The sequence below is a fragment of the Dermacentor andersoni genome, chromosome 2, assembly GCF_023375885.2.
Source record: "Dermacentor andersoni chromosome 2, qqDerAnde1_hic_scaffold, whole genome shotgun sequence".
NCBI lineage: Eukaryota > Metazoa > Arthropoda > Arachnida > Ixodida > Ixodidae > Dermacentor > Dermacentor andersoni.
This window is the reverse complement of record NC_092815.1, coordinates 4,268,805-4,281,505: the sequence shown is the minus strand read 5'-3', so window position 1 is coordinate 4,281,505 and position 12,701 is coordinate 4,268,805. Positions and strand designations below refer to the sequence as shown.

Sequence of the window (12,701 nt, the reverse complement as noted above, 5' to 3'; positions counted from 1 at the left end):
TTTCTTGAAAGAAAATTCGTGGTTTTTCATCCCGCAGGTAGTTCTTTCTTTTAAGCCATGCATCTCTGGTCTCCTGCCTTGTGAAACGAACGATTATTCCCGGCACGTAGTCTCTCCTCGCGGGCAGCCGATGCACGGATACAACGTGTCTCTACAAGCTGAGGTATTTGTAGCTTTTCAGCAACCTCATTGAGAGAAGACATCAAGTTTTCATTCTCCTTAACAGGGAGTCCATGGACTTCTAAGTTCAGTCGCCTACACCGGAACTCTAGGTCATTCACCTGCTGTTGAAGACTGGATTCTGCGGACGCATGCAACTTTTCTTTTTCTTCCATTTCTGTCACTTTTTTTCTTAGATCTTTACTTTCATTGTCCTGCTTAGAGATCTTTTCCCGAAATTCATCAAATTTTTGTGACAGAAACTGAACTGCCTGTTCCATGCTGTTCACTTTTTCTACCAGAGTCGGCAGGCCCTCGAGCTTCTCGTTGATTGAAGTAAGTGCCAGGCTTATGGCAACGTCATCCTCACTGCGACTAGCCCGCAAGCCAGCGCTCTTGCATGTCGCGCATTTCCAGGCCTTTTTTGCCGCCTCAGATTTTTGATTTGTAAGACTTTTCTTGCAAACCAGCACACTTCCCGAAATGATACATGTACAAACACTCACTGCATTTCACAGACCCTTCGTCCTGTACAGCTAGCTGACACGTTAAGCAAATCTCAGACATAGCGCAAAAATAGAAGGAAAAATAAATGAAAGCAAGGACAAACCAGCAAGCAGGAACTACAGTAAACCAGTCATTGGCTAGCACAACTGTACGATTCTACAACAGTGGCAGCAGTGGCAGCAGCGACAGCATAAATGAAAATCGCAGGATTTCAAAAGAAAGCTGAAAATTACTAACCTGCAACAGCAGAGTACGACGGTTAGACGCGTTTCCAGATGCTGCCGCTACTGCCAAATGACCGCCGACTGGGAAACGCCCCACTATATTAGGCTGCAATGCGTCGAACGGCGCTTGCGCAGAGATTGTCCGCACGGTCGCCAACCCAGAAGCAGAGCAGGGCCGAGCCGTCGTATTTCCTCGCAGAAACACTGATGATACGAACGGCCGCACGTAAAGCAGTTGATCCAGGGATGCTCCAGTTGGGTCAAAACAGCTTGGCTTTGATGCAGCAACTGCAACAGCAGAGTACGACGGTTAGACGCGTTTCCAGATGCTGCCGCTACTGCCAAAATCAATATACCTAATGAACTGTCACAAAGTAGAGAAATTTAGCGCATTATGCCACCTTTTTGTGTCTGGTTGTTGCAATAAAAAGCATTAAAAGAAGGTTGGCGTAGCTGAGTGGTAGAGTACCTGACTCCCGCGTGGTGGGCCCGGGTTCGATCTCGGCTGGAATTGGAATTTTTTTTGTCTCATTCCCGGTGACAGCTGCTACGGACACCGGCAGCGGCGGCGGACACCATCGCCAACCAAAGCGGCTATTGGAATGGGCCCTTAACAGTTTACGCTGTAATACAATTATTCGTTACCAACCTAACCAGAAGGACCAAGAAACAGATCGACATACAGGCAAGCAGACAGACATACAAATAACTTTATTTACAAGGTCCTGAGAAGGTTTGCACCAGGGGAGAGCTGCGGACCGCTCCCACGTGGGGACTGGTAGGCCGAGCCTAACCGCCGCATGGTGGTCTCTCTGGATAGTCCAAGTTTGCCCTGAAAGTTCTAAGCTGTGGATGGCAGAGCTCCATTCTTCTTCCGTGATGCCATTGGGTTCCTGTAATGAGGGGCATCGCCAGAGAATGTGTGGGAGATGGCTAACAGCCCCACAGTCGGGGCAAGTAGAGAGAGAGAGAGAAACAACTTTGTGCTGAGCCCTTAGTGACGGTTGGTGCGCGCTGGCACCAGATGGGGTGGAACCTTCTTCTCAGGTCCCATATGTGTCCAGCAGTTCTCTGTGCTCTTGCACAAGATGTTTCCAACAGAGCGTGACACTTCATGCCCTTTTTGCAGACGGTCAAAAGGCACTCTAGCACACATCCTTGCAGAGTGCACTAAGCTCAAGAACCCCCCACCATTCCTACCTCCCACCCTCCCCAGCCCCAACCCCCCCGAGCGATGGGAGACCTTGTTGTGCAGCCCCGACCTACCGACCCAGCTCGCGCTGGCGGCTAGGGGCAAGTAGAGCTAAAAGCCTGTGCAGTGATCGTATGGAAAAGTACCAGGTTTGGATAGGACTTAGTCTGAAGCATGCGTAAAGTGAACGCCAGAGGTCTAGCCAGTGTGCTATGAGGGGGACGATAAGTCCGTCTACCCAAGTGATAGTGCGTAGGGATTTTGCTGAAGGTAGTAAGAGTGTCCCGAAACTCGAGAACCCCAGAGTCTGAGCTCGACCCTGCTTCCGCGTGGTGGGTTATTGCGCGCGCTTGGGAGTTGTTTGGGACCTCTCCTGACTGGCCTGTAGAGGAGATCTTAGACTTCCTCGGGGACCATCTAAGCCCCGTATTTTCCAGGTACATCTCTGTTTGGTCTGCAGCCTTCTGTAAGCCTAATTCAACAGCTCCTTCGCTTCTTCCCGTGCACCAGATTGTGATGTCATCAGCGTAGAGCGTATGATTGAGTCCTTCTATGTCGGAGAGCTTTTGCGATAGTTTCTTCGTGGCGATGTTAAAAAGCAGTGGTGAGACAACCCCTCCTCGTGGCGTGCCTTTGGGGCCCAAAACTGAAATTGGCGGGCTTGAGGTCACTGATTTTGAGCGTGGCCTTGCGATCTCTGATGAACGAGCTGATGTATCTGCGGAAGGCGTCTCCCAAATTAAGCTCCGAGATGGAGTTCAGAATGTGAGCATGGGATGCATTGTCAAAGGCCTTCTCCAGGTCAAGATCTAAGATGCTTCTGATATCTCTTGTGGTATTGTCATTGATTTGACACTTGATGAGCTTCACCACGTACTGCGTTGACAGGGCCAGATTAAAGCCCATCATGTTGTACGGAAACAATCAAAGTTTCTCGATGTAATTGGAAATGCGATTGTGTATGACATGGTCCGGCACTTTCCCCACGCAGGACGTGAAGGAAATGGGTCTGAGGCTTGAGAGACTCGGGGGTCTTCCAGGCTTTGGAATGAGGATTGCCGAGGCCATTTTTCAGTACTCCGGCACAACACTTCGTTCCCATATGCCATTGATCTCCTCTGTGAACCATTCTATGGAGCCATTCCATTTCAAATAATGTAATAAAGATTGCTTGGTTAACGTAGCACTTCATACCACGAAATGAGCGAAGACTCAAAGGACATATCCCTTTGGCGCGCTGCTCCCGGTGCAATGAGAAAGCACTTCCACACGGCCTGTCTGTTCCCTTCGGCGTCACTTGAGTGAGTGACGCAGCTCCCACAAACCCGGCAGGTTCGCAAAGAAAAGCTTCGTTTCTATTAACAGGTCGCACGGCTGCCGACATGCCAACAAATGCCTTACGCCTTGAACAAGACCCTGTTTGTGGCCATGCTCTTCCGTACGAGCGCACGCGCTCCGTACTTCAGATGCGTTTCGTTTATTTGACTCTTTGCACAGTGCCTAAGAGGAGCTGAAGGCAGAAGGCCATATTGACTCCTTATACCTATAAGCGTGGATGTTGCCCGTGTGTAGTGAGTTCTGAATGATAGGCGCATGGTATACCATATAGTGATGAAATCGTGTAGATGTATCCTGTTTATTAGTAACGAGCTGAAAGCAGTCTTTGTTCTGTAACATTTAGGCTGACTATGGTTTGCTGGTCGGCTTGTAGACATGCGCATTAAACTGCAGCAGTGTATGATAACTCATAGTTGATCATGAGGTAGAAGTAGTAGTCATATGGATATGTCGATAATCATTGAATGATATATCATAAATGTTCTTCCATTGAAATCTTTAGACTGAAGCCTGAGAAGTTGCCCATGTTTTTGCTCGCGCGAATGCAGGAACGGCAAGCAAGTTCTGCACTGAAAACGGCACGTGGTATTTTAGCCTTCAGCATGGACAGCTGTGGACCAACTATTCCCAGTGCATCACGGGAAAGACCTCGGACAGTCTCACTATACTCGAGGCAAGTGGCCCGACAACGCTCAGAAAAGAGTGTTCGAAAATGCTGTAATCTGATCTAGTAGACGTTAAATCATATCGAACCTAGGTCTTGCATATACAGTTTCTAGAAAGCATTCAAGATAGTGTAGCTGCTCACTTAAACGTTGTCATATTCACTATTTCACCACAAAATAAAAATATACCATGCTTGCTTTGAGGATATTTTGTGCCAATAATCAACTTTTATGTCGCAAGCATTCGCCGTGCAACTGTGCTCAATTTTTGTAGGCGTGCATACTCGGTACTTGTTTCTCGATCTCTTCGTGGCATGCCATCGTGAAATTTTATGCAACTGTGTTATTTTTCAGCCTCACCTTCCAACCATCAAGCTAATCTCAAAAATTGGATACACCGTGTCTTTCATCAGCCTTCTCATCGCGTTCACCATCCTGGCTTCGGTGAAGTAAGTTCAGGTCTCCTTTTGTAATAATCGTTACTCTTCCAATTTCACACAAGTGATTATGCGATTACATGCATGTACAAACTCTAGCATTGCTTCTTGGAATGGCCTTTTGCGCTACCTGCTAGAACACATAGTGTAGGAGCATATATTCAAAGCATCAATATTTGAAACTTTTCAAAAAATCCGTAATGCGAAGACGTGCGATCGTTCCGGACCAGCGGCAAGTTATTTTTTTCAGCCACTTTGATTCCCATTATTTTATCATTTCCTTTAATCACTTATTAAGTACAAAGTAATTTCCCCTATGTAGTGCTTGGTGTCAATGTTTGTTGGCTTCTTACGATTACTAAAAATCGGTCCCCTTTGTTGACTCCCTGTCTTCTCTTTCATATATATATATATATATATATATATATATATATATATATATATATATATATATATATATATATATATATATATATATATATATGTGTGTGTGTGTATGTGTATGTGTGTGTGTGTGTGTGCGCGTCCTTACACTCGTTTGCTTCCAAGGTGCCATGAGGGATTTAAGACTTACTGCACTGACGTCGGCAGGCTCTTCCTTGAAATGGCTTTCATACTATTCGGAAGTCAAATTACAACGTCTTGTTACTGATAAAAAAGAAAAAGAAATCTTGACTTGCTGTATCTTCCGGCTCAACCGCAACGTCTGCATGCTAATATATGTTCAGTTGTGTACTGGAAGTCCGCGATGCGGTAAAAAGGTGAGAAAACCGGATAGCCATCGTTAAAGCATTTCAGGTTTGCGGCCATTTTCCGTAGTATATGGATCTCCTAAATGCCAACGTATTCAAATCTAGCTTGATGATAGACCGATAATGGAAAGTTTGTTTCCACAGAGGCATGCCTCAGCTTGTGCCTGCTATGGGTGTGTCATTCACGCCTTTGCTGCTTTTCATGCAGGTTGGTGCTGGCTCACAAACGAGCCGCCGCCCCGTCATCACGAGAGTGGACATCGTTCAAGGCCATTGCTCGCAAGTTACCAACTCGTCATGCGCAGCTGACACCGTTTTCAAAGCCACCGACTTCAACATCGGCAAAAATATTGCAGTGCCGCTGCTTTTGGACGTTGCGCAACCCAGGTCGAGCTACCGTGGGCTGTCGGCAAGCACCACTTCCATATCCAAAAGGCGGCGAGCTTCAATATGAATTGGGGGCGTGAAACCGGCACTGCTGTGCCTGGGCCATTGACGTCTTTGCGGCTCTTCATGTAGGTTGGTGCTGGCTCACTAGCGAGCCGCTCCCTCGTTATCGCCGAGGTCGATATCATTCAAGGTCCTTCGTCGCAAGTTGCCAACTCGTCATGCGCAGCTGACACCGTTTTCGAAGCCACCGACTTCAACATCGCCGAAAATACTCAGTACCGCTGCTTTTGGACGTTGCGCAACTCAGGTCGATCTACCACGGGCTATCAACAAGCACCAATTCCGTGTAAAAATGAGGCGGCGAGCTTCTGTCTGGATTAGGGACGGGAAACCGGCATTGCTATGGATGTGCCATTCACGTCTTTGTTTCTCTTCATGCAGGTTGGTTCAGATACTATTAAACGTGCGCATTGTGTTTTTGCCTTGCCTGTTTCACCGCGGTGCTTTTCACGAGTGCATGTTCGCGATCAGGGGCCAGGTGACCTTCTCGTGGAACGAAGACGCACTTTTTGCTGTTTCGTCGCGCTGAATTTAAATTCCTGCTGTTGCTGTTATTAGGCGATGTTGAACTAAATCCTGGGCCGGTGACACGGTACTGTGGCAACTTCTGGATGGTCAAAATGAAATCGAGCAGAAGCTAACCGCTATTGAAAAGGACTAACCAGACAATAAGGCCGCTATGGCTAAAATGAATGCGCGTATGACCAACATTGAAGCAACTATTGACGGGTTCGAAGAAGTACGCAGTAGCGTTGCAGAGTATAAGTCCGACTGTGGTTCCTTCCAGGCCAACCCAGCGTCGTTGGCAGACAACGTGCACGATCTTGAAAACCGTAGTCGGAGGAGTAACATTTTTTTTGGCGTCGGCAGAGATGACGCGTGGGAGGCATATGCAAAATCTGAAGAGCGTGTTGTCAATTTTTGCACTTCAGTACTACAAGTCGACAAGTTGGAAATAGAAAGGGCACACCGGCTTGGTAAATTTAACACTGGGAAGTAACCCCCAAAAATTGACAATTTTCATACATATTCACGGCAGGGTGCTTGCACGAAAACATGAGGAATCCCCTGTTATCCACATCGCTGATACGCCAGATTTGGAGCAAATCCACAGCGAGTAGGAATAGTCGTGCCTTCTTTTATTTCTTTTTTTGGTTTGTTCGTTTGTGCTGTTCATATCACGGATGGCTGAGTGGATCAACAACTGCAGATATAGTGTCAATGAATTCCACAAACGGAGAAGGCTTTGCAGTAATACACATAAATTGCAGAAGCATAGAGGGAGAAACAGATAATATTGCGGTATTGCTCTCGTCCATATCTTCTGATAGTGACGTTTCAATTTTTCGGAAACTTGGATAACAGATAAAGGACACGCACCACACTTTCCTGGCTGCCGTTAAGAATACCTCTATCGTGATGGAAAAAAAGGTGGTGGAATAGCCATTTATTTCAGGGTTACCTTGTCTCATGAGATCCTTGAACACGTATCAGTTGCGACCGCAGACACTGAATGGCTAAGCATGCGCATTAGCAAATTGTTACTTATTGCGCTTTATCGTCCACCCCAGGGGCATAATACTAATATTTTAGAATTTCTGGACACATTACTTGAGACAACTACTTCTCCTAATACTCCTTGTGTCGTTTTCAGATGACCTATATGACCCATATTCAGATGACCCATATGCGAAAAAGTTAGAACTTGTTTTTTCCACTTACGGTTTCACAAACTACATCACAAAGCCAACCAGGATTACTACACCCAGTGCAACTGTACTAGATATTTGTGCTTCGAATGTAAACCCATGCGAATAAAAAAAACTGGAATTCTTTCCTATGACTTAAGCGATCACCTCCCTGTATCTTTTGCTTCATTTGCTCCAGAAAAAAAACTGCCAACCTACTAAACAGCTCACAACTGAGCGTATAATAAATGATGAAACGAGGGAAACGTTTTTTTATATAGTTAAAGAAGTTGATTGGCATGATGTCTATTACAAAGAAAATATAAACGATGGGTATGATACATTCATAAAGTTGCTTTGCGCTTGATATGTTGCTGCGTTCCCGGTAATAATATATCCAAAAAATAAAGAAAGCAAAGGAAGCCGTGGGTTACCTCAGATTTATATTATCGTATCAAAATAAAAAAATAAGTCATATTATGACTTTGTGAATACGCGGGCGCCTGATAAATTCGAACTATAGAAAAAATACCGAAACGCCCTCACGTCCGATCTGAAAAAAGCAAAGCACCAATACTACGAGAAGACGTTTGAAAGAATTTACAACGACCAAAGAAAGATATGGGTGGTGGTGAACTTGCTCACTTCAAGGAAAGAAGTTACTAATGTCCGTGAGGAGCTTACCATAGATGGAGAAACGCTGCGCGAGGAAAGATTGGCTGACGCTATAAATACTCACTTTATTAACGCCAGTTCTCATGTATCTTCTTGTGAGACAGAATGCGATTATGGCGCTCTCAATGCAAATACAATCTTTCAATATATCTACATGCAGCCTACGGACCTGGTAGAAATATCAAATGTAATAAAACCATTAAGAATAATGTAGCGCCAGGGATCGATGAAATATGCCCAGCTGAAATAAAATTGGTTGCGTCGTTAATTTGTGGGGTACTTAGTCACATTGTTAATCTTCCTCTGAAAACAGGCATTTTTCCGAGCCAGTGAAAGGCGGCGAAAGTTACTGCTATCTATAAAGGAGGTGGTGTAAACAACTTATCGAACTATCGTCCCATATTTGTACTTCCCACAATGTCAAACATTTTTGAAGCCGTTATTTATGAAAGACTCCTGGTATTCTTCGAAAAACATCAACTAATAGCCGAAAATCAATATGGTGTTTGAAAGCATAAATCAACTAAGTAGGCTCTAGTAAATATCAAAGACAAGATCATCGAAAATATGGAAAATGGGGAATATACGCTTGGTCTGTTTCTAGACCTCAGGAAAGCTTTTGGCTCTATACAATTCGATTTATAACCAAACAAATTATCCAGGTATGGAGTCCGAGGCGTTGCTCTTGATCTTCTCAGAAGCTACTTATCTGATCGTTTTCTACTTGTAAAGAATAACGGAACATTTTCAACGGAAATGAAAATAAAACAAGGCGTCCTTCAGGGCTCCATACTTGGGCCACTATTATTCATCATGTTTATAAATGATATTGTCTCTATCCCTGGTACCTCTGATGTCATCATGTATGCAGATGACACAAATAAATTTTTCTTCCTTCCATAACATTGCAACAGTTGAACGCGATGCCAATGCATGTCTTTTTCGTCTAACCAGATGGCTTTAACACCTAATAATAACCTGAGTTCGGGATACGAAATAGGTTATGACTTCAATGAGACTAGCTTTTTCTTTGTCAGCAACAGTTGAAATTTGATCTAAACGAAAAGCAAATAACTGATTTTTCCGCTTCCTCGCTAAGGCAGGCTCGCTTTGCTCTGCTCGATTAAAGCGAGGGTAAGCTATCCGTCAATACTTGCCATAAAAGTGTTAATCTGTCCAAAATATGGGTTGCCGATGATGTTAAAAAAATGCTTTATTTTCAAAGTAGTGGAAAGTATGAAAATATTCACCAAAAATGTATACTTTTATGGACAAAGTTCTAGCAAATGGTGACCAGAAATCGTACAGCGCTTTATATTCGAGTATCCACCGCAGACCAAAAAGTAGATTCACAAGTTGATAATTTGAGGGATTACGCGAAGCGATCAGGCCTTCGTGTTGTTTATGAATATCTATATATAGCTGTGTCTGGAAGAAAGAAAGTCGTCCACAGTTGGAAGTTTTAATGGAGGACGTTCGCTCTCATTCATTTGGCTGTGTTCTTGTGTGGAAGTTTGACCGATTCGCCAGGCCAACCAAATATTTACTCACAGCACTTGAAAAATTTAACCACATTACTAATCAGTGAAAAAGTAACAGCAGGTATGATGGCGGCCAGAGTTCGAGGTAAACCACTCGGGCGGCCTAAAATCTCTAATCACGTTATTGCTAAGGCGGAAAACGTGGCCAGCACGACAGACTGGAGTATCAGGAAGATCCATCAGGTCAAGGTATTAGTCGGAGTATGGTGGAGGATATAGTCAAAAAAGTTAGAACTTAGCCTATAATGTACTTATGACAACTTTTTACACGTATTCGAACATACCCCGAGATAAGCGACAGACATCTTGAGTATTTACGTTACCGCTTATGCTTTACAAGGCGCGTCAGTGCCTTATGTGATTGTTTATGATGGTGCCAACGACAACAAAGCCAAACTCGCCGGCCTCGATAATACCTATGTGTAATTCTCACGTAGTAAAGCCCATGTACAAGCCCATCAGGACGATGCCGAGAAATGTATAAAGCACATAGAAACCCATAGCGGTGAACGCTTTGTGGCTCATGATTTCATGGAGCGGCAGGATGACAAACTGGCAACGAGTGAAAAAAGCCTGTTAGAATAAAGCAAAGTCATCACTCAGACCGCATTAGCGAAAAAAGCAGACCATGTAATTGCAAAGACGGGAAGATCAAGCACAATCAATAAATACCCTGAAATTTTATTACCGATTGCCAATGAAAACGGAATCCAGCGCGGCAACTGTCGTTTACCGGTTGACATGTGTACCGGCAATATTGATTTTGAAGGTGCCAGCTGTCATGGTGTTAAAGATGGTAAGTAGATGATTCTCCAAAAAGGCGATGAAAGTGCCGAGCCAAAAACCTATTAGACTGACCAGTTACAAATCGCCATGCAACAAACAGAACCTGGCAATGCCATCGTTGTAGAAATCACTCATGAAACAGGCAAGCACAACGAATTGGCACCCACAATAGAAGAAAGTCTTTCTATTGATGTCGATAAAGTGTTAAACCTTGACATCAACCAATCACCGCTTAAAGATGAAAGCAGCTACCTACCCGATATATCGGATGATCGAAAAATCATGGAAACAGAAGAATTATCCTTGTCAGTCGACGACAATCTATCACTAGAAGAAGCAGATACCGATAAAGAGAATAATCGCATTTGCAATTATTAGCCCTGAAACGATTAGATAACGATGAGGTAAATATTTTGCATCATGAAGGAAAACAAAAAATCAAAGAGAAAGAGTACGGAGATTGATTTACGGTTTAATGTGTGAGCGTCTAAATTGCACATTAACCATCTTCATGTAAAAATAGTTGGCACTCTACGTAGCTATGGTAACTACCACAATAACTAAGGTACATAAACATGCAATATATATAATCAGATAGTTCATTAATACAACAGCTTGATTCTATTCCTTTAACAAAAAACAAGATATCTCTAATTGGGATGTTGTTATCGTAGGTATCCTGGATTTTTTTTATTTATTCCTAATATGTTTTATCGTTGCTCTTATGATACAAGATAAAAACTGGATCCTAACATCTGTTGAAATGAGTTTTATTCTGGCCGCAGCAGGAATAGCAACTGTCATAGGTCTATTATTTTGGGTGATTTATCTGACAAATATGGAAGAAAAAGATCATTTATCTTATGCGTAATGATTATGGTGATATTCACGGGTCTCTCAGCCGTCACACCACTTAATAATTGGATTTTTTATTTTTAATGCGCATTTTTTTTGGTATAGGCGTTGGCGGACTGAACATTATTTACATACCTTATATTCAAGAATTTATGCCAACTAAACAACGTGGATTGTTTACAGGTCTTGCTTAAGCATTTATACCGTTATGGTTGTTACTTGGCTCTGCAGCAACTCGTTATTTACCTGATACCTTCGGTTGGAGAGGTCTTTGACTGGTCGGATGTATCCCCATAGTTTTACTGGTATGGATTAAAAATATTTCTGAATCACCTCGATATCTGGTTTTAAACGGACGTTTTCAGGAAGCTAAAGAAGCTTATGCCTGGGCAATGAATATTCATGTGAAAGAGGTCGGTAATTTACCTGAATATGTATCTTATTCTAAAGTTTCTTATTTAAAAATTATCAAAGATCATTTAACACCACTCATGATTGTCAGTTTAGGAACTTTTTTTTTACTTTTGGAAGTTTTATCATTCAGTCATCGGGGCAAGTATTACTGAGTGAATTCTTCAATTTTAGTATTGCTCATGTCGCTAATCCATTCATAGTCTCTAGGAAATAGGAAAACTGCATAGGAAAACTGCTTGAGGTCACTAATGTTTATTAACGATTTATTTTTAATTTATTTGTTGAGTGATTAAAAATTAACGATTATAGAGCTATCCGGTTAATTTACTTACAATCTGTGTGTTATCTTTAGGAAAAAGCATGATTAAATTTGATATAAACAGTTTGTGGATAACATTTTTTATAAGTTCTTTTGCAATAGGAAATTTTAGCCTACTTACCGTTATTGATGACCCAGCAACCGCAAAAAAGGATATTGAAATGCCAATATCAGGAGGTTATCAAAAAACAAACAGGAAACACGAAGAGTTCAAATTTAACCGCAAGATCAGCGTTAACACTTTACTCTTCAAATATTGCTTATAGTTTTTGGGGTAATGCATCAAATAATACTTCTAACGATAAGCGGTCATCGGAAACCTATCAGTTAGGTATAAGAACAAGATATAAATTAACCAAAAACGATTATTTATTTAGTCAGGCAAGCTGGCTAACGGATAGATATAATGGATTTAACGCTAAAAACATATTTTCTGTTGGTTATGGCCAACAAATATTTGATGGACCAATACATTCACTGAAATTTGAAACGGGCCCAAGTTTAAGATATGAAAGCTTTACCAATGGTGGCCGTACAACAACAGGATTAAGCTATATGGGTGCCAACTATGAATGGAAAATCACTGAAAATACAAAATTTAACCAAAGTATCTCATTCATTACGAGATTCAGTGATGATTCTTCCGCTATCCGAGAAATAGCGCTAAAAATTTCAATGAAAGAAAGGTTTTCACTGAAA

General features: G+C 42.7%; 1 protein-coding gene across 2 annotated transcripts in view; it reads left to right on the top strand.

Moving 5' to 3' along the window:
• The window catches only part of LOC126542924 (parathyroid hormone/parathyroid hormone-related peptide receptor-like), a 435,257-nt gene that overhangs the window by 237,451 nt on the left and 185,105 nt on the right, over positions 1–12,701 (top strand). For both annotated transcript variants that reach the window (XM_055077593.1, XM_055077592.1), the window contains exons 4-5: positions 3,969–4,093; positions 4,440–4,534. In XM_055077593.1, coding sequence (XP_054933568.1) covers positions 3,969–4,093; positions 4,440–4,534 — 220 coding nt within the window. The remainder of the gene's footprint in view (positions 1–3,968; positions 4,094–4,439; positions 4,535–12,701) is intronic.